Raw genomic sequence first — 22,920 nt, 5'->3', positions numbered from 1 at the left:
TGGTTAGGCCGACGCCGACTCTCGGGTGACTGCAATAGCTCTACTTATTCTTATCGAATAGTCGAGCTAAAAAGGGGCATAACTTTGTTAAAATGCAATACAGAGTTATGAAACTTGACCTGCATATCTTAATTGTGACACTTCATATACATTTTAAGTTTCAAGCAAATACCTTTTCTAGTTTCAGAAGAAATATTCAAATACATGTTAAAATTTAAGAATATTTTCTAAGTCAATTTTTGATCTTCAAGTGTGACCTTGACCTTCAGCTGGCAAAAGGGTGACATGGGTTCTGCACATCCCCTTGTTGAGGTGAACATTTGAGCCAAGATTGAAGAAAATCTTTCAATTAGCGAAGGACTTATAGAGCGGACACGACATACTGTGTAATATTTGATTGTTTGATATTTGACCTTCAATTGTGACCTTGACCTTGAGCTGACACATGGGCAACATGGGTTCTGCACATCCCCTTGTTGAGGTGAACATTTTCGCCAAGTTTGAAGAAAATCCTTCAATTAGTGTAGGACTTACAGAGCAGACACAATATACTGTGTAATATTTGATTATTTGATATTTGACCTTCAATTGTGACCTTGACCTTGAGCTTACACATGGGCAACATGGGTTCTGCACATCCCCTTGTTGAGGTGAACATTTGAGCCAAGTTTGAAGAAAATATTTCAATTAGTGTAAGACTTACAGAGCGGACACGACATACTGTCTAATATTTGATTGTGTTTGATATTTGACCTTCAATTGTGACCTTGGCCTGACACATTGGCAACATGGGTTCTGCACATTCCCTTGTTGAGGTGAACATTTGAGCCAAGTTTGAAGAAAATCCTTAAATTGGTATAGGATCTATAGAGCGGACACGAAAATGGAGACGGACAGACCGACCGACTGACCTACCGATGCGACAAAGCGAATCCATTATAGCCCCCCCCCCCCACATTTTGTTGTGGGGGTATAATAATATCCAGTCAACAAAGAATGAATACCTTATAAGACATAGAAGCAGGACTGATAGGTAGACTGGCTGACTGTGCTGTACCAGGGGTTATATCATCATCTATCACCCACTGTGGCTGGGCAAGTAATGGCTGACTAGATTGTAACACGCTGCCTGAAGATGTAGTATGTTTAACTGTAGTGTACACTGGTGTAGGGGATACTGGCCTCACTATAAATAATATTATACATGTTTAAGCTACATATAATAAATATGTAAAAATATTTGGCCGTCGGCCTAAAAACCAAGCATTCTACAGTTTCATTAACCTTTTTAACAGTATTGTTAAAAAATCTCATCAAAAATTGTTCATAAATTAGGATTTTAAACAGAAAACCCCATGTAACACTAAAGTTCATATACGAATTTTAACATGCAAATGAAGACTATAATCAGCTTGTGTATGCGCTATGTCACAGTTTTATAGTTGCTATCTGGAACACAGCAAATATTCTTATTATTTTCTTGTACAAACACACATTAACTGTTTTAACTTCAAGGTGCACTAAGCCTTGGGTTCAGAAAAAAGTAATCATCTCATTAAAAAGATTAAATTTGTATGAAAACGTCCGTTACAATGCGGAAATATACCGTTAAATTAGGACTGCTACTTATAGTCATGTTTGTTGATTTAATATTGATGTACGGATGATCCTAGGGCAGAGTCTCTCATGCAAACAGAAATAGTACTGGAGATTTCACCAAAATGAGGTTGCCCATTTTTATGCTTATAAAACTCATTTTGGTTGACTGGACACCAAAATAAGATCCGGAGTCGATATGAAACCCAATTTATTAATGAAATGTCGCTATTTCTGTTTTTATGAAATTTATTAAATGTAGCTTTAAAGTAAGCATGGAATTGGGTGATCTGTACATTCTTGCTTATTCAAATGAAGTTCTTTAAATATAGACTTGTCAAGCTTACATGTTAAGCTCAATTCACAAACAACTTAATAGATATTAACCCATAACCTGCTATATTTCTATAATGGATCTGTTCAGCTTTGAATTAAAACAGTCAATTCAAAGTTCAAAGGATTTCAATATCAAAATAAGAAAATTGAGCTGCCAACAGTATAGAGCCTGGTCAGACTGCACAGTAGTGCAGGCTGGCCTGGCTCTATGCTGGTGGCAAAGGCTGATCACTTTTGGTTACAGCTGGTCAAGGGTTAAGAAGAAAGTTTAACATAATCACATTTGTTAGCATACAACATTCGGGCCTCAATATGCAAGCTAGAAAAACTGCCTACTGTAACAATGGCTGTATACAAGTGGCAAAGGCTTAAACTTTTAGATTAGCATTAACATCTTCACCTCAGTATCAACAATAGAAACGTGCAGTGGAAAGTTGGGAAATAATATTTATTAATAGTTATTTTATAGAGCAAGGATAAATTACTTGTTCCATCTGAAGTTCATTCATTTTATTTTCAGTCAATTTAGGAGATTTGCTGTTGATTTTTCACAAGACAGTTAGGCTTGAGTTTGAAAATTTCACAGGTCTACCAAAGTTCAGTTATCCATATGCTAGGGAACACAGGGCTTTTTTCCTTCTATAGCAGGGGCCGTTATAGGACTGCTTCCCCAAAGAAAAATTATTTAAAATCATGCAGTTTCCCCCAAAATTGAATTTACATCAAGTTTTTTCTTCCCTTTTTGCAAAAATACTGTGTTATTTTTCCCCAAAATTAAGGGTAGGGCTGCTTCCCCAACCTGTGAAAAAAGCCCTGGGGCAACCATTTAATTCGCAGACTGATCGTTAAGTCTTCTTACATAATATAGGGATAGACAAAACATTAGGCATTACCTCATGCATACATATAAATATTAAAATGTTATTATGACTAAATTTACCTAGTTTCTCAGGCGAGGCTTGTTTCAAACTGTCCAGCAGTTTGATTTTCTTCCCTGGTGAAGCCTCTGAGGTTGACTTGGATTTTTTAACCATATTTTTCTTCCCTTTCTGTGATGGTTTTCTCTTATCCACACTGCTTTCTGACTTGGACCTTGCAGAATCTACACCTGGCATGGTATTAGAGAGGTAATGACTAGAATCTGGATCATTTATAGCTAGATCAGAAGTATCAGACAATGAATACAAAATCTCAGCATCACTGTCACTGTCAGTCTCGATCGTCAAGTCAAGATTTTCTGATTTTCGTTTCTTTGGTATTGTAGAATTATCTTTCTTCTTTTGCGTCTCCACTGTTTTTGTGCTGTCCTCATGCTTTCCTGAAGATTCTGCTTTCTTTTTTGAGCCTATTAAATGTGAAACAGACAGTTTCATTTCTTGTTTCTTTTTACTTACTGGCCTAAAAGCTGATTTTTGAGAACTATTCAGAAGTTTTATGTTTTTTAAACTTTCCTTCTTTTCTTTACTTTTAGATTTATCATTTAATGTCCCTGATTTCTGTTTTACCTTTATACCATTGACTTTCTTATTTTGCTTCATGCTGTCTTTCACTTTTTTCACCTTCAATTTTTCAACTGGCTCATCGTCGCTTGAAAATGAAATTTCTTCATCAACTGCTGTCCAATTCTTTGCATTCATAACTTCATCTCCCTCTTTTTTATTAGGAAGAACATCACCTTCTGATTTCCTTCTCTTACCTTGCAAACTATTCTTGTTTCCTTTCTTGCTTACAGAAGCAGATAATTTTAAGCTCGACTGTAATTTCTTTTTCTGTTGAGGTGAAGATAAAGTAATCTTTTTCTTAGGAGTTGGAGTAACAACATGTTCTCTTTTTATTTTGATTTTTAATGGGGTAACTTTAACTACGATTTTCTTTGGGGTTACAGAATCCTTTTTCTTCTTAGATTTTGGGTTAGTGCTTGTCCCATTTACTACTGCTTCTAAAACATTATCTATAGAATATATTGCCACATTCTTGTTTGGTTTAGCAGTCTTTTTCTTCTTCTCGCTATTCAGTTTCATTTCTTTTTTCAACTGTTTAATATTTTTAGCTGAATTAACAAAACTTTGATCTTGCCTTGCCATTTTACTCTTGTTTACAAGTTTCTTAACAATCTTTTGCGTGTTAGCGGCACTCTTCTTCCTTTGCTTTTCAAATTTTATAATTTTCTGTTTACAATTTTGTAGGTTGTCAGCTGGTTCCCATGTGTCCCAGTCAGCGGTGAAGCCTTTCCAGTGTACTAGGTATTCCACTTGGGAACCATCCCCAATACGCTTGTCAAGGAGGCTATCAACCTTAAATATATCAATTAAGGAATTTTCATCACGAAAAATTCATCCTCTAAAAACTTCTGTATGGTAGAGACATACAGCAGGTGTTAAAATGTTCAAGCTGCTAATTTCACAATGGTATATAAATCTAAGAAAAAACATACTATTTAAATTTGAGGAATTATATTTTCAACACTTAATTTTTATTATCCCTTTTTGTACTGTTTATTTTATGTGATGGATTTTTTTCTCCTGCTTTACCATTGGAATTTGTTCTCTGTTAGCTATGGAAACAAGAGCTGAACATAAAACAGTCTGTGTGTAGTGTGTGAGTTGACTATTGATACTAGTGGGATGATAATAGGTCTTAAAAACTACTTTAAAATCATAATAGCTCAACTTTGTTTGGAAACAAACAAGCTAAAATTGAGATGGTATGAAAACCTTAACCAAAAGTGTGACGCAGATGCTGACTTTTAAGGCAACGCACTGGAAAATTAGATTGTTCTCACTAATATTATATATTAAAATATAATCGCCACACTAAAAATCTGAAAAATCAAAAGATTAAAAAAAAAAACATTCCTCAGTATCAACTCAAGACTCTTCAGCCTGTAATGAATACATTTACCGGTATATAAAAATGAAAAAATAGGATGGCATGCAAATGATCCATGAAAGTCCATGCAGAAATGGAATCTATGAGATATCACACTGTCACATCTAACTGATAATATATATATATATATATAAAACAAAAAATAAACAATAAAACTAAAATCTTGAAAAAATAATGAACAACAAATAACATAATGATAAAGAGAATTTGATCAGTTATTTTTGGGGTTGTAAGGTATATATCATATATCCTGTTTGAAAAAAAAACTAGACATGTGTTCATAAGGCACAGAGTTTTCCACATTCCACATGTCCAAAATTTTCTTGGCAATGAGGGGGACTGCCGCCCCCCTTCAAACCCCCCAAACAGAAGGGGGCACATCCCCGGCAAAAAGCCGTCGAAACACGCTTATATAAGGGAAAAGGTTAAGGGCAATAACTATACAAATACTAAATAAATCAAAAAGCAACCCCCCCCTGGAGGTGCTCAACTACACATGCTGACCAACATTCCTGTAAAGTTTCAAGACTAGTTTAGGTCATATACTTTTTAACCTACAAACAACACAAATTGAAAATTGCCAATTTTAACTTAGTCAAGGGCAATAACTCAAACAAAACTGAATTATTCCAAAAGCGAAACCCCAGGTGCACAACTTCCAGTGTTTTTTTTCACCAAAATATTCGGCGAAATTCCCCCCTCAAAATAGTATGTTTTTTCCCCCTTCAAAGCCTAAATTATCCCCTATATGGCAGCCGGAATTTGCCTGCAATAATTATCCTTTTTTTTTTTTGCAACTAACTGCCGAAAAATGTTTTATTTAATGCCTGTTAGAGTTACTGTTAAGCAAGGTTGTTTACAAATCGTTCTCTGGTAGGTAAGGGGAGCTACTCCCTGCGTCCCAACAAGTTAAACATACGACATATCAAATTTTAGATCCGTATATTAAGAAAAAGAGATGTATTTTAAACTTGTGTTGCAAGAGTTGCTCCCCTTTTCAACCGCAAAGAAAACAATATAAAATAAGTAAACAAATAATATTCCCCCGCCTATTGCAATTTTCCCCCTCCAAAGGGCACCGACCCCCTTCCTCCAAAAGTGAAAAAAAACACGGACTTTACGTGATGACACACAGTCTTGTAAATTTTGTTGACTAAGGGCTAAGGCCCAAACACTTTTAGAGATATATAGTAGTCCCCGCAGGTACCGCGTCCTTGCCAATTCCGATGTAATCAGGAAATTTGTTTCTTTACACATTGAATGCCACCAAATACAGTTTCCACCATTAATGTGAAAGTGGAAGTGCTGCTTTTTGTGAATTTGGATAGAAATTGTTAGAATTTTTTTCATTTCAAATAAATTCTGTCATTCATAGGAAAATCCAAAGCTGCCTGAGTGTGCTGAAAAAACTTCTTTACTTTACCCCAAATATAACGGTTAAACTTAAAATTTCATGTTCCGACAAGTGCAGGTCGTCTGCTGAAACTATAGTGACAGCAAATTCTGTTACAAAAAATTATACTGAAGCCAAAAAGGGCCATCAATTAACATACCACGGTACCATAGTGCTCTCCGGATAAGCTCCCATTCTAAACATGGCTGACCGACCATAGATGTTTCTAATTAAAATCATTGAGTTATTCTATGAATGACATGTGTATTTTAAAGTCAAAATGCGACGGGTAAACACAATTCAATAAAATAGTAAATATAAGTTATTTTTATTTGTACAATTTGCTGGAAATAATAAGAACAGTGGTACCATAGGGGACCATCCTATGATCCTAAATGCCCCCATAGTGGAACCACAAAAAAATCCTTGAAATAACATCAGCATAAATATGGGCCGCGTTTACCCGTACCGAATTTGTGTAAGGACTAGATAACTGGGGCCGAGTTAGTTTTTGGGCCGAGTTAGTTTTTGGGCCGAGCTGACCCGATTCTCAATAAACAAAAACACGGTGGAAAGAATAAACACGAAACAAAAGAAATCGAACTATGACAACAGCAAGAGACAACACATATATGTCTGTCTTACTGTACTTGTCTCCTTTCATTGCCTACAATGTCGTTATCTACGGAAATCGTTTACTCTCACCTCGTAGTCAAATTCGCCGGTGCCCGCCATTACAGGAAACGCTATCAGTGCCCGCTAGGTGTCACTGTTAAACAAAATGGCAGCGCCCATTCTCAGGAAATTTAGCCGGTAACATTTTAACTAAACAGTTGAATTAAAATGAAATGATTTCAGCGAAATTCTATTTAATCATATATAGAAATGTGTATCAAATTGTTAAAAACTGCTTAAAGTTTTTGACAACTCACAGACATTTTGGGGTCAGACCCTGTGCCCCCACAACCGATCAAAACGCGCAACAACAATAAACTTTTAAAGTTTTAACACAAATGGACATCTGTCTTTATCATTAAACTTGTTTTTGAACCATTTCAACAAAAACTGTAATTATTCCTTCCAAACGAGAACAAAGACACTTCAACGAACCCCTCCCCCCCCCCTGACATTCCTGACATTGACAATTCACCACCCCCCTCTCCCCCTTTCCAGCTCTCACCCCTCTTTTGAAGACACTTAACCCTTCGAGACATTTAATAATATGAAATTAGGCAAAGCCTATCAACGGGGAAGTCAGTTAAAAAAATAGTTGATTTTTCCGTTTAAGTTGTCATTCTGTATTATTATGCACCGCTTCCGTTTTCACTCGGAATACTTGACGATTAATATGAAAAAGGCAGACCTCAAAGCGAGCTCGATGTACTTTTAACGTGAAATAGTATGAAATAATCGCTCATTTTTATTCCATGTGCGTGTGACGTCACACGTACTGTGTTAAATATGGCTCCGCCCCTGTCGTTAAATGAATAATGAGTTTTGAAAACGTTGATAAAACTTTGTTTGTTTATTTTATTTCACTCTATAATTTTTCAAGCGAAATAAAGATTATTAAAAGTGAAATAAATGTAAAACTTTACACGTTTGCGACATTAAAATAGCATACTTGATTTGATTGTTTTGCACGTGCTGTTTGGCGCTACATTGTGACGTCACATAAACAATACTTTAAACCAGAGCTCCAGATAATTGTTTTGGCCAAGGGGTTTTTACCCCTCAAAATTTAGAGTGTGGGGTTGTAGTGTTTGAATATGCGCAGTGTAATACTAACTGTTTTAGTCTATTGAAGTATTATCAATATAGTAACAATTTTAGGCTAGTGAAGTCTGTTGAATACTCTCTATTGTGAAGGTTTAGCGCCATATTAAAATCAGTAAAAAGTAACAGCGACATTCTAGTTTTTCCTTAATAAAATATAAGAACCCAACACAACAGTGGCGACGAGGATCTTTGGAAAACAATTGTCGGTTATAAACTGTTTGATTTACTGAATATTTGAGCAGCAGAATGGCAGTATTCGGGAAAATTGACGAGTTTAACCTGTATGGTGAAAACTGGGACGAATACGATGAAAGGTTGTCTCACTATTTTATCGCGAATAAGATAGACGATGCGGCAATTAAAAGATCTATTCTGTTGTCGGTGGTAGGATCCAAGACCTACAGTTTAATTAGAAATCTTTCCTCACCAGCTAAACCTGGAGAAAAATCGTTTGATGAACTCAGAACATTGATCAAGGATCATTTAAAGCCTAAGCCTCTCATCATTGCAGAAAGGTTTAAATTTCATCAAAGGAAGCAGGGCGAGGGGGAAGGTGTGAGTCAATACTTAGCTGAATTGAGAAGGTTAAGTGAGAACTGTGAATTTAAAGACTTTCTTGATGATGCACTTAGAGATCGTTTTGTTTGTGGTCTAGCAACACCTTCGATCCAGAAGAAGCTGCTGTCAGAAGATAAGTTAACACTTAAGAAAGCTTTAGACATTGCAGTGTCGATGGAAATGGCTGCAAAAGAAACTGTGAAACTTAAAAACGGTCCTGAGATTGAGGTCAAACATAGTGCAAATAAACTCACAACCAACAAAAAAGAATGTTTTCGATGTGGTAAAAGTAACCATGAGCCAGATGTTTGTTTTCATAGGAAAAGTCAGTGTAATTCCTGTAAACAGTATGGACACTTAGGTAAATGTTGCCCTCAAAAACATGTAAAATCTGATCAAAAGTCGGTACAACGTAGTACATCAAAGCCAGAGCATTCAGGTAGATCCAGACAGAAATTCAAAAAGAATAAATCTAGAGTGCAGTATGTTGAAAATGCTGAATCTATTTCATCTGAATCTGATGAAAAAGATGAAGATTGGCCATTATTTACAATGAAATCACCAAAACAGAAGGAAATAATTGTACATGTCAATATTGAAGGTTATTCTCAGAAGATGGAACTTGATACTGGTGCTTCAGTTTCAATATTGTCAGAGACTGATTATAAAGGACATTTCAGTAACATAGCTCTTAGACCTAGTTCAGTGATTTTGAAAACATATACGAATGAAACTGTTCAAATTTTGGGTGAAATTGATGTAAATGTCTGTTATGGAAGTCAGGAAGCTAAGTTGCCTTTAGTGGTTGTGAAAGGTTCCGGACCAGCATTATTCGGTAGGAATTGGTTATCAGCATTAACTTTAGACTGGGAAAAAATTAAATTCACATCTTTGGATAAAGGACAGTCTTCAGTGAATGAATTATTGAAAAGGTTTCCAAATGTTTTTGACAATAAAACTGGTGTAATGAAAGGAGTTACTGTGAAATTGTCTGTGAAGGATGGTAGCAAGCCTGTATTTTATAAGCCAAGGACAGTACCTTATGCTCTTCGTGACAAGGTAGCACAAGAACTTGATCGTCTGGTAAAGGAGGGAATTGTAGAAAAAGTTTCGTATTCGGATTGGGCTACGCCAATAGTTGCTATTCAGAAACCTAACAAAACTGTAAGAATTTGTGGAGACTACAAGGTTACCTTGAATCCAGTTTTGGATGTTCCAGAATATCCTTTACCAACATCAGATGATGTGTTCCAAAAATTGAATGGTGGTAAAAAATTCACTAAATTGGACTTGTCGCATGCTTATCAACAGGTGTTACTTGATGAGTCATCAAGAAAATATGTAACTATAAATACTCATCTAGGGTTATTTCGTTACTTACGTTTGCCATTTGGGGTTGCTTCAGCGCCAGCGTTGTTTCAGGAAACCATGGATAAAATTTTGAATGGATTGGAACATGTTGGATGCATTTTGGATGATATTATCATCACTGGAGTAGATGATGATGATCACTTGAAAAACTTGGAAGTTGTATTACAACGATTGAATGACATGAACATTAAGTTAAATGCTTCAAAATGTTACTTCATGCAAGATGAAGTTGAATATTTCGCTTTCCGAGTAACAAAGGAGGGAATAAGACCTTCTGAACGGAAAATTGATGCCGTCTTACAACTTCCTGATCCTAATAACCGAAAAGAACTTCAACAATGGCTTGGATTAGTAAATTATTACCGCCGATTCATCCCAAATATGTCAACTATTGTACAGCCGCTTACAGAATTATTGAATAATGGTGTTAAGTGGAATTGGACAGAATCGTGCAAAGAAGCATGTGAAACTGTTAAGCAATTGTTGACGTCATCCACAGTCCTTGTACATTATCATCCGGAGAAAGCAGTCACATTAGCTGTAGACGCGTCGCCATATGGACTAGCCGCTGTTATTTCGCATGAAATGGAGAACGGCTCAGATAGACCTATAGCGTATGCATCAAGAACACTTACTGCATCTGAGAGAAATTACTCTCAACTTGAAAAAGAAGCATTAGCCATAATATTCGGTATTCAGAAATTTCATCAGTTCTTGTATGCGCGTAAATTCACTTTGTTGACGGACAATAAACCTTTAAGTCTAATACTAGGACCTAAGAAAGGCATACCAGTTCTAGCCGCGTCAAGATTACAAAGATGGGCAATCCAGTTGTCGGCTTATCAGTATGATATCAGATATCGATCAACAACGAAGAATGGAAATGCTGATACATTGTCACGTTTTCCGCTACCTGAGATTACTGAGGAGTCGAACAATGTGTTGTTTGTGGAAGGCAGCGAAGTAAACAAGGAACAAGTGAATTCTCTTCCAGTTACACCCGATAAAATTGCCAAAGCTTCGCGAAATGATCCGGTGTTATCAAGGTTGATACATTTTACAATAAACGGTTGGCCTGTCAAATCTGAATTAAGTGAAGAATACTTACCATATTATAAGTTTAGAGATGAATTTACCACTGAAGAAAGTTGTTTATTAAGAGGAATACGAGTTGTAATTCCACGTACGTTGCAAGAAAGGATGTTAGAAGAATTACATGAAAATCATCCTGGAATTGTTAAGATGAGATCTTTAGCAAGAATGCATATGTGGTGGTTGAATATAGAAACTGACTTAGAAAGTAAGGTAAAAAGCTGTATTCCTTGTCAGCAGAATAGAAGACCGATGGCTAAAGCACCGCCTAATCCTTGGAGATGGCCTAGTAAACCCTGGCAGCGTATTCATATTGACTATGCTGGGCCATTCATGAATCAAATGTTTTTAATTGTTGTGGACGCCCACTCGAAATGGATGGAAGTTCTCAAAATGGCTTCTACAACTACTGAAAGTACTGTTAATGCATTAAGATATTTGTTTTCAGCCTACGGGATAGTGGAGGAGATAGTATCTGACAACGGTCCACAATTTGTCTCTGAAGAATTCCAGAAATTTGTTAAATTAAATGGAATAAATCATATTCGTTCAGCAGCTTATCATCCGAGTTCAAACGGGGAGGCTGAAAGAGCTGTCCAAACTTTTAAAACAACTATGAAAACTATGAATAATGAACCTGGAACTTTGAATCAAAAGATGGCGAGATTTTTGTTATCATATCGTTCCACTCCGCACTCTACGACACAAGTTTCTCCAGCAGAATTATTTCTTGGACGACAAATTCGAACACGTCTAGATATCATGCGTCCAAACTTAAGTAACAAGATTCAAAAGAATACTACTCCAAAAGAATCTAAAGTTCGCATATTTCAAGAAGGCGATAGTGTTTGGATTCGCGACTACAGAAAATCGGTTGAAAAGTGGGTTGGTGGAATCATAGTTCATCAACTTGGTCCTGTAACTTACCAAGTTAAAGTGGGTGATCTAATTTGGAAACGCCATGTTGACCAAATTCGTGAACGCGAAACTGATATTCCTGTAAACGAAAGCAATACCAATATACCTATAACAATGCACGTACCATTTGATTCAACTCAGTCAAACCAGGTACAAGACAATTTACCAAATTCTACAGTAGAATCAGCAACAGAAGCGTGTGTTCAAACCCCAGTTCAAGCAGAATCACATGAAAACTCAAAGACAGCAAGTCCAGCAATGAAACCATTACCAAAACGTTCAACTAGAGGAATTCCACCAAAGAAATTAGATTTGTGATTTAAATAGTACATGTATATGGCATGCACGTGTGTAAGGGCATAATAATCCCTGTGCTACCATGGAGAACAAAGTTCTCTTATATTCTAGTTATATGTTTTAGTTAAAATGTTTGTTTCTTTTTAGTTACAGTAACTGATAAACAATATTCTTAAAATTTTGAATAGAAAAAGAAACAGTTGACAGTTTGATGTTACAGTATAAACTTTAATCAGTTTCATGGATTATTATTATCCATAGTAAATAAAAGCTAGACTTTTTATTATTTTTTTTTCTAAAAGGGGGAAAAGTGTAGTGTTTGAATATGCGCAGTGTAATACTAACTGTTTTAGTCTATTGAAGTATTATCAATATAGTAACAATTTTAGGCTAGTGAAGTCTGTTGAATACTCTCTATTGTGAAGGTTTAGCGCCATATTAAAATCAGTAAAAAGTAACAGCGACATTCTAGTTTTTCCTTAATAAAATATAAGAACCCAACACAACAGGGGTAAAATGCAAATTCTGAAAAAACTTAAGGGGTAAAATCTGTCAAAAAGCATTTTGCATTTTTTATAAACAAATTAAACTTATTGTTTTGTTTGTTTGTTTGTTTATTTTCTTTTTTTAGAAAAACCTTTACAAATTAAATACTGATTTCAGGGTTCCCGCTGTCGCTCGCCAATGGCGCCAAATGCGACAAAATATTAATTCTGGCGCATAGAATCTTCAATTGGCGAATTTTACTGGCGCCAACGTAAGATAAAAGCATCCAACAACTAGTACACTTAAATATCATAAGCGGCCTCGTCAATTACATAAGCGGCCCTTATGTGAAAGGTCAGCGCGATTAGTTTTTTTATCAAACTGTATCATCAATTATGTTATCAATTGTGTGACACTTCGGGAACATGACAAGATAAAAGTGTCAATGTGTTAATTGGAACAATTTACGTCTTTAATCCTCTGACTTGGAGCACTGATAATTACACATGTGGTCAAATGGTGTTAGTAGTGAATCAGAGAAATGAAAGATCGTCCGTGATGTTGACAAACATTGAAATTTTAGGTAAGTTGGCTTGTCAACTGATAAGATCTTTACAGTTTAATTACAGTTTGTAATATAAAAATCGGATGACAATTAAAAGAATAATTTCACTAATGATTGATCTAAAGCCACTGTTTACTGCAGCGTTTATATTTTCATATCTGAATGTAAAGTGCTGAAATGTGCTGAAATGTCTAATCTCATGCAAAACCTATTAAAATAAACAATATTCTTCATTGTTAAAAAGTAATTTGTATCTATTTCATTTTTTTTTTGTTCTTTTTAATTTTTAGATGAAGTCAATTTACAGTAATGTTTTTTAGGTTTGTTTGTTTTTTATCTGTAGATCACCAGAATGTCAGATAGAAGCTGGAAAGATCATGGCTCAGTCCAGTCAGTGAGAATGAATAAGTGATAAGAACTGCTATAGGCAAAACGGTGGAAAACAGGACTTCCCAACCTAATAACTAACTTAAAATGATGTTTTTGATTACATTTATGTTGTCATATGTATTTATTCAAATGGAATTTGAAAACCACATAATACTATGTCTATATTTTAGATAATAAACATGTGCAGCTGTAATAAAATGAAACATTATAAATATGTGTTTTTAATCATAATGATATATAACTGTTAGCATATCTTAACAAAGATAGGGATGTCTCCTTTTAAGAATAATTGGCTCTAACTTTGGAGTCATTGGCTCCAACTTTTTCTGCTTGGCGAATTTTGTGGCGCAAACTAATTTTGACCCAGAGGGAACCCTGGATTTAATGTGAAACAATACAAAACATGCCATGTAAAGACAGACTTCCAGAGTATACTGGAACTCAAGTTTAGGATACACAGCAAAATCATCAGGGCTCTGATATTGGAAGTCACATTATATAGGTAAAGAAGGAAAAGTTTTGATTTTCGGAAGTCACAGGCCAAAATGAAGGAGTAAATGACTTCCAAACTTCCACTAGTGGAAGCCCTGAAATTATTTTATTTTCTAGGAGTCAATATTTTTCTTTCTTTATTTCTGTTGGCATGTACCTTATCATGTACTCCAGTTTAAACAATTTAATTGTTTAAACTGGAGTACATGATAAGGTACATGCCAACAGAAATAAAGAAAGAAAAATATTGACTCCTAGAAAATGAATTATAGTTGAAATTAGAATTAAAGAAACATAAACAAGATTTTTTTTATCTTTCCTTAAAAAAAAGTATTGGTCTGAGAGAAAATTGTCCGTAACTGTAGACTGGGTACGAAAATATTGAGTACAAAACTGCAGGTGAAAAACATGTTATTTTGTTCCAACAACAAAAGTTAAAGAAATTAAAATATATTTTTGTTTATATTGAGGCAAAAGCATGTCAATAGACGCCTAAACAAACTTAATACTGTGTTAACTCCTACGATGATTATCTGGCACAAATTTCATCAATAATTTAATAGGTTGATCTACGGGAGTTACCTCCCTTCTGTATTTCATGCTACTTTCGTTTTTAACATGCGTTGTTGACAACAGAATTTTTAGTGAAAGTGATGCGTATTTTAGATTTTCTATGCGTATTTTACGCTTATACGCACGCTATCTGGAGCTCTGCTTTAAACGTCTGTACAGCGTTAACGACTGAATAAAAGATATTGGTGTTCGGATTCATTTTCTTAGTTAAACCATTTTCTTTTATTCTAGATAGTTTTCACAACAAAATTCGACCAAAAATTGTTTTTGTTTATCAGATTTTTCAAACAAAATGGCGCCTTCAACGCGAAAGCTTCCGTTATTTTGGTTCCCTGTCCAATTATGGTCCCCATAGACGTGCGCGGGTGATCAGTCTACACATCCGTTTTCAATCAGAATTCCTCAGTTTTTATCGTTATCTTTAAATTCGAAAAGTTGCGATGTGTCCAATTCGGTACTTCGGACGAAAGTTTTCAAAACCATCACTTAGCAGGTACTCGCGTTACTGTAAAGCTCGCTTTGCGAGCAGGCCCTTCGGGCCAGCTCGTCGAGCTCGCTATTATTTATCCGAAAAGTTGCGATTGTCCGTTATCGGAATATCTCGCCTATTATCATTGAATTACATTAAAAATGGCGCCGCTCTACTAGAACTGACACTGAAAATTTCATTGATAGGCATAAAATTCTATGTATTCTTTGTTTTTTATATAATTTTCTTTTAAATGTACACATGTAGTCTATAGCAGGGCAAGCCAAAGCCCGGGCCAGCTTTGCAAACCCAGCCTTTGACTTCCTCGTATGAATATAGGCAAAGCCTATGAATGGTGAAGTTGATTGAAAAAATCGTTCATTTTTCCATTTTAATTGCTGATTGGGCTTATGACAAAAAAATCAGATTTCTAGAAAAGTAATAAAAAATATTTCTTTTAAACTTTGTTTATTGAGAATTACATGTGACATAAACAGAAAGAAAAATGTTACTGTTGTGAGAATTATTTCTCCTTTTTCATGTTTATAAACACATAATTTTTGGAGTTCTTAAATAATTATTATATGTTATAATGTAAAATTCTTTACATAAATGTGTCCAACAACTTCATTTTGCTGAAGAATTTTGCGCCATTACTTTTATTTTATATATTTGGATTTAATATTCAATTTCTGGCATATATATTTTGACAATTCTTTGACACTGAGGTTTTCTATGAAAACAGAATGAAATGTATGCTGACAGGTGTTAACACAATGGTTTAGAGCATAAATAAGTTATTTAACCTATTTTGTTTTATACTTTGCATATGTAACATGTTTTTTATGGACTTCAAAAATTATGTATTATATAAACATGAAAAAGTGGAAATAATTCTCACAGAAGTGACAGTAACCAAATATTTTTCTTTCTGTTTTGCCATTTGAGCAATAACTCAAAAATTAGGTATGGCAGAGTTATGGTTCTTTTGCACTGTACTTCTACTCAGTAAGATCTATCAACCTACAAAGTGTTAAGTGGATACCTTTTATAGTTCTCAAGTTAAGTCCTGGACAAAGTTCAGTGTGTAAAAATGAGCAAAAGGCAATAACTGCAAAATTAGGAAAGGGATGGTAACGGTTTTTATGTTCTGCACATCTACAGTACTCATTCAGATTAATCTACCTACTACATTTGTACATTCTGAGTTATGTCCCGGACAAGAAATATCTGCAACAGACTAACCAACCGACCACCAGCTGACCCGAGTATACCCCCACAGACTTTCTTTGTGGGGGGTTATAACAACCACAGGGCCAAAATAATTAAGTTCAATTATAACCCAGTAGTCTGTACTCTTCAAACAAATTCTATTCAACTCTGCCTCAATCTCCATGTAGATATATGGTTAAATGTAGACTAGTGCACTTACTTGGATGTATTTCATTTGTTTCAGTACAAGAGGATTCATCAGCAGGTTTCAGCGCAATTTTCATCTGACAGTGCAGGCAATGGGTGCGTATGATGCCGAGTTCAACAATGCTAAAGAAAGACTTAATAACTTGAAGGAGGACCCTGGCAATGTTGTCAAACTCCAGATTTATGCTTTGTTCAAACAGGTGATAATTATTTTAAGTACATGTATTATAAAACTGTTATTAAAAAAAGACATTAAGGAAAGTGCGGGTATTAATTACTTTAGACTTTCTAAGTTTCTATGGAATTAATTCTAAGGACAAAGGTTTAGTAAAATGTATGCTAGTAATAGTATGGTTGGTGCAGGAAGTGTCAATAGACAATACATATTTGAAAATTTACAAACAAGGACGCAATAATCTATATGCTTAAATGTTGCTAACCCCTGTAATATACCGTATTTGTATAGTTTCTTTATACATTGTACTTTCTGTGTAATTTCGGCAACAATTAATCGAAATTCACATGTTGTTGCTGATTTTTCTATCCTTAGGCAACTGTTGGAAAGTGTAATGCACCTAAACCTGGCATGTTGGATGTTGTAGGAAAGTACAAGTGGAATGCATGGAATGATCTAGGGGATATTTCTCAGGTACTTTGTATGCCTTAACTTGAAAACGCTTTCAACCACAATATGATGAATTTATTTCTGCATTCCTTAATTAAGAACGGCCATTAATGATCATTTTTCCAATGTTCCTATTTATGTTTGAAATAATCAGATGGCTTTAAAAGAATTGTTGTAATTTAAACATAACCAAAAGCTATACACATCTGTTTAGTTCTAATTGTGTACAATATTTATATGTGTCAAATAAAAGCATATTCTATGTTACATCCTTGAGAATCTACAGAGATTATGGAAGCAAAGTTATTTTGCCTTTTATAGATCATGTAAACATATTTAAATAAATATAGCTTTATACCTTTAAAATAACATTTAAGGATGAGGCACAGAAGCAGTACATAGAGTTAGTGGACTCGTTGGCTGGAGCGGAGTCCGCTGCATCAGCTGGAGCAGAAGCAACAGGGGACCAGAAGTTTGAAACGCTAGCTGTTTCAAATGCTGGTGGTATTTATAGTATAACACTAAACAGACCAAATAAGAAAAATGCCATTACAGTACAGGTTAGACCTTTTGAATTATATTTTCTTTAAATTATATGTGTCAGGGCAAATTATGATTTACCAGGAACATTTGTTTTGCGTGGTTCTTATTGTTTGAAATTAATTTTTGTTCAATAGAATTGCAGTATTTCAAATGAAATGTAGTGCATTCACTTTCTTAAGCCGGCAAATTATTTATCAGTCTAGTAAATTAACTGTTTATAAAAATAATGTCAAACACTAAATTATTTAGTTTTTATTAGTAAGCATTTACCAAATTAGATAATAGATTGGTTGAATAGCTGTTTTGTAAATACTTACAAATGAACACTTACCTATATTTGGAATTTGTAATTGTTGAAGTAAGATGTAAATAAAATAATCTATCACCCTGAATTTCACATTACAAAGTCATGTTTCATTAATAGAATAATGCAATATCTATTATTGAATGAAATGAAATGCATGGCACTCTATGCATATCATGGTAATAGAGGTTATCTGGAATTCGGCAAAATGGGTTTTTCCCAGCTAATCTGTAGGTACAAACTAACTTTTACTGTTATAGCTTCTTGGTGCACTTCCCATCACAATAGATTAGCCAACCTGTTTCACTTATTTTTGAAGCTATTACTGTAAAAAATTGTTTGTACCTATGTTATTAGCTGGGAAAAACCCAAATATTCTTATTTCTGGAGTAAGTCTTTTGAAAACACACTGCAGTTTCACATGCTGAAGATATTTTAGGAACAAAAAAGATGAGTTAATAATTCTTAGCAAAATTAACACATAACCTATCAAAGAAGGTGAAACATAATTTTTAATAATAATAATATAAAGATTAGCATATTTCATCTACTAGATAAGATTTTCAGATATTGAAATATGTTCTTGCAGATGTATGAAGAGATGATTTCTGCATTAAAAGAAGCAGCAGAAGATAGCACAGTTGTCATAGCAACATTTACAGGTAACAAATTTCATGTAACATTGTACATGTATACTGAAACTGGAAATTTGACTGTTTTATGCAGCAAGTATGAAATTTATTATCAAAAATGAACCCAGAATTATGCTTGTACATATATGTAGAAATACTGAAGAAGTGCTATTTAATACTAGCTCTAAACTGAACACAATTGATATCACATATTATTTGGGCCTGAATCATATAAGCTGAAATTATGGTTGCTGCTTATTGAAAGTCCTAAACTTGTTTCAAAATTTGGTTCAGAAATTATTACTGATGCTGAAAAAGAATGAAACACTTATTATCTCATAACCGTGCCGCTTTTGCGGCTCCATAAAAATGGCAATGCACAACCGTGCATATATTCTGATGTGATGTGATTAAGGCGAGCTAAATGTAAGCGTTATACTACAGGCGCGTCAATCAAAAATGTTTCTTTATCACTTCAAACAGTCTTTATTTTTGGTATGTGATAAATAGAATATTAAATTTGTGAAAGTTTAATACTAAATTTATTGAACTCATTGAATAAAAAATTATTCAACTTGTTCAATAAATTTAGTGTTAAACTTACACTCATTCAAGATCCTCTATATATGTCAGGTATTGATGTTGTTAGAGAATGGTGAATATTTGAGTAGTGGAAATGACTTGGGCAACCTTTTTAGTTCCCTGTTGACCATCACCAAAGTGCTTCTATGGTGATAATATATTTGGATCTTGTTGAGTTAGCCAATATATATAAGTCAGTATTTTATTACAACTATCAGGAGCTGGAGATTTTTACTGTAGTGGAAATGATTTGAGTAACTTTATGAACATCCCTCCAGAAGGAATAGAGGGCATGGCGATAAAAGGTGGTGAACTGTTAGAGTGAGTATTAGTTATATTGCATTCGTAAGAAGATATACTTAATGTATTTAATAATTTAGCAAGATTTTACTTCACATTCAAGACAACTGATTGATGTACAATTATTTTGACATTGATTTGTATTATTACAATCTTAACCATCAGGTGTGTGAGTAACAATAAATTACTTTCTTAAGCAATTAGATTTCAATCATAAAAAGACATTTCTTTATTAACTATTAGAGGATTAGGCACTAAAATTTGATCAGATCTTTAAGAAGGGGCCTCTGTTACCAAGCAGTAAAGATCACCAACTTCAGATCACTTGCCCCTTACCACTGTGGGTCCAAATACCTTGAGGGTCTTTGGATTGTTTCATGTATCCAGCTAGCTTATGGCATGTTGGTGGGTCTAATCAGGCGCCCACCTGTGTCTGAAATGATGTTCTTAGGTCTTCCCCCACCAGTAAAAAGCTTCAAAGTCACAAAATGACCTTTACAATTTTTTTTACAGATGTGACTTAAAACCATGTAAAACAAAGTTTTTCTTTTATACTATGAAAGAGAAGTTGTTGATACATTGATAATATTGTTGCTTGGTACTGGTTGGTTCCAGGAATGGATTTGAGAGCATTTCAATAAGCTTTTAGCTTCCAACCAAACATGTTTTTCTTTTTAATTTTAAGACGTTTTGTAGCAGCTTTTATAGACTTCCCTAAGCCGTTGATAGGTCTTGTGAATGGGCCGGCTGTGGGCGTGTCAGTGACTGTACTCGGTCTGTTTGATGCAGTATATGCAAGTGATAGAGTAAGTAGTATGGTAATTTACACATGTTCTATTGTGTAATAATCTCCCCTGATTGGTGATGAAAAAAGAATTTATTCTGGTGATGTTAATATGTAAGTATCCAGTTAATTTTGCTAAGTCTTGACATTGCAAGATTATTTCATGAAATTATATGAACATACAATCATGTACCTCAGCAAACCTGTATAATGTTACTATACAAAAAATTGGCAGCAAATTGTGGTAGATTTATATATACTTATATTGTAAGCAACTTTGATATATATTTATTGGAATTACAGTGTAATTGTGTGGTATTTTGTTTATTATTTTATTTTATAAATTAGTTTCAAATTCAAATTTTATTTTTAATAATTTAAATAGTGTTACCGTCTGATAATAAAATGGATAAAGCTTTATCAGCAATTGAATGAGCTATTATTTTAAAGTTTTGTATATAAATGGATATTTTTTCCTCTCTACAGGCAACATTCCATACACCTTTCTCCCAGTTAGGCCAGTCACCAGAGGGATGTTCCTCCTACGTCTTCCCTAAACTGATGGGAGCTGCCAAGGCCAGTGAGATGCTCTTGTTTAATAAGAAGATCTCAGCTGCCGAGGCTTTTAATAGAAACCTAGTCACTCAGGTCATACCAGATGATGTGTTTGTTAAAGAGACAACAGCTAAAGTTCAGGCCATTGCTCAATTGCCAAAAGAGGTACACATATATGTTTATGTTTAGATAACAAGTGTTTGCCTTAAGTACATTTTATTACAAAGCTAAAAATCTTGAAAAAAAAAATGTACTTTTAATTAATTCTAAAGCTGCCAGAATGAGCCAATATATTTCAAGAAAATCAGCCTCGAGAAAATTGTACTTGATTTGATGTAAAGTGAAAATATCCATAATTCAAGAAATATTTTGCATGTGTATGTAATAAATGACTGATATTTGCAGTATTTATCACCTTATTCCTACTGTGACAGTTTTCTACTGTGTTACTAATGCAGTAAGGGCTATTTTTGTATATTCTGACCTATTTTGGTATTTTTCCTTGATTTTAAGTGCTGTTTGCAATGTGTTAATTAATTTCTTTGTTCAGGAAACAATACCCTACTTATTAATACATTTAAAAAAAAATCATGAAAACTAGCATGAATCTGGAGGTATGCTGCTTTAATGTTAAATCAGAGTGGTATCCTTATGGTGAATATGTGTACCTTTCAACGTACGGACCAAGACAATGTTTTTGCATGTAACACCACTAATGGTTGGTTCCAGGAAGCAGAATTGAGAGTGGTTCAATTAAGTTTTTAGTTTTCTTAAAACTGTAAGAAATTGTGCCAAATACTATATGACTGAACAAAATGGCATCAAATGTATTTTTTTTCTAGCTTTAGGAAAAAACAATAAGACAGCCCTACTCGACACAGCTTTCGTGCTTGGGTAAAACATGTAGTAAACCCTTGAGAGAATAACCTTAATCCATCGTTCTCCAATGTTAAATGTAAATCTGAGCCGCGTCATGACAAAACCAACATAGTGGGTTTGCGACCAGCATGGATCCAGACCAGCCTGCGCATCCGCGCAGTCTGATCAGGATCCATACTGTTCGCTATCAGTTTCTCTACTTGTAATAAAGTTGGTAAGCGAACAGCATGGATCCTGATCAGACTGCGCGGAGGCGCAGGCTGGTCTGGATCCATGCTTGTCGCAAACCCACTATGTTGGTTTTGTCATGACGCGGCTCATCTATACGTTTTTATTTAGTGACATTAAGTTGATGCATTCTTTTTTATTTCAGAGCATGAGTTTCTCTAAAGTTTTAATTCGTGACGGGGAGAGAGAAAAGTTACACAAAGTGAACAAAGAGGAATGTCGAGTGCTGGTTGGAAGATGGCAATCAAACGAGTGTATGACTGCCATCATGAACTTCTTCCAACAAAAATCCTCCTCAAAGTTGTAGAACGCTGTGATTTCAGAACAATTATTAACTTTAATGAGTTGTGATAGTGAACTGTAAGTTTTTTCACATAAACAGAAATTTATTTATTGTGAACAGGGCTACCTTACAATATGTTGGTGTATTTTTTTTACAAACAGAAACTAATGATCATCGAATTCCTGTCCTAAAATAATATATTTGGATTTGAATTTTTTTCATTACATAATTTATATTGGTAAAGATTACATACTTTTTGTATAATAAATTGAAATTTTTGGAACATTAAATTTGACTCAACGCTGAAAAAATAAATTCATTTTAAACAAAAACGGTCTACTTTGCTGTGACATAGCTCATTATTTATGTGATATATTTTCTTGTATTATATTTATCAAATTTTTCTTTAATTGTGCTAGATGATTTTTTAATGATAAACATATACTTAAGAGTAAATGAGTAAGTTGTATTTGTTAAAAGTGTTTTTTGTCATTGAAGAATATAATTGAGCCGTGTCATGACAAAACCAACATAATGGGTTTGTGACCAGCATGGATCCAGACCAGAAGCATGGATCCAGAC

At 34.4% G+C, this 22,920-nt stretch overlaps 2 protein-coding genes across 4 annotated transcripts in view; one reads left to right on the top strand and one right to left on the bottom strand.

The window, feature by feature from the left end:
- The window catches only part of LOC132752878 (testis-specific chromodomain protein Y 2-like), a 13,009-nt gene extending 5,990 nt beyond the window's left edge, over positions 1 to 7,019 (bottom strand). The window contains exons 1-3 of one of the 3 annotated variants that reach the window (XM_060743266.1): positions 6,920 to 7,019; positions 2,873 to 4,226; positions 1,005 to 1,129 (exon numbers count right to left, since the gene is read on the bottom strand). In XM_060743266.1, coding sequence (XP_060599249.1) covers positions 1,005 to 1,129; positions 2,873 to 4,226; positions 6,920 to 6,949 — 1,509 coding nt within the window. In that variant the 5' untranslated portion in view covers positions 6,950 to 7,019. Of the gene's footprint in view, positions 1 to 1,004; positions 1,187 to 2,872; positions 4,227 to 6,859 lie in introns of all 3 variants that reach the window. The other 2 variants (XM_060743265.1, XM_060743267.1) reach the window with 2 other exon arrangements.
- On the top strand, positions 6,921 to 22,920 carry LOC132752879 (enoyl-CoA delta isomerase 2-like). Its single transcript, XM_060743268.1, has 9 exons — positions 6,921 to 7,027; positions 16,661 to 16,823; positions 17,174 to 17,272; positions 17,626 to 17,808; positions 18,685 to 18,757; positions 19,528 to 19,630; positions 20,295 to 20,415; positions 20,880 to 21,113; positions 22,201 to 22,920. Exons 1-9 carry the CDS (start codon positions 6,996 to 6,998, stop codon positions 22,360 to 22,362), a joined length of 1,170 nt encoding a protein of 389 aa, XP_060599251.1. The 5' UTR covers positions 6,921 to 6,995; the 3' UTR covers positions 22,363 to 22,920.

The sequence above is a fragment of the Ruditapes philippinarum genome, unplaced genomic scaffold (genome assembly GCF_026571515.1).
Source record: "Ruditapes philippinarum isolate M1 unplaced genomic scaffold, ASM2657151v2 ctg4696_1_1_1_1, whole genome shotgun sequence".
Taxonomy (NCBI): Eukaryota; Metazoa; Mollusca; class Bivalvia; order Venerida; family Veneridae; genus Ruditapes; species Ruditapes philippinarum.
Note: the sequence above shows the minus strand (reverse complement) of the source record. Positions and strands in the feature narration are given on the sequence as shown.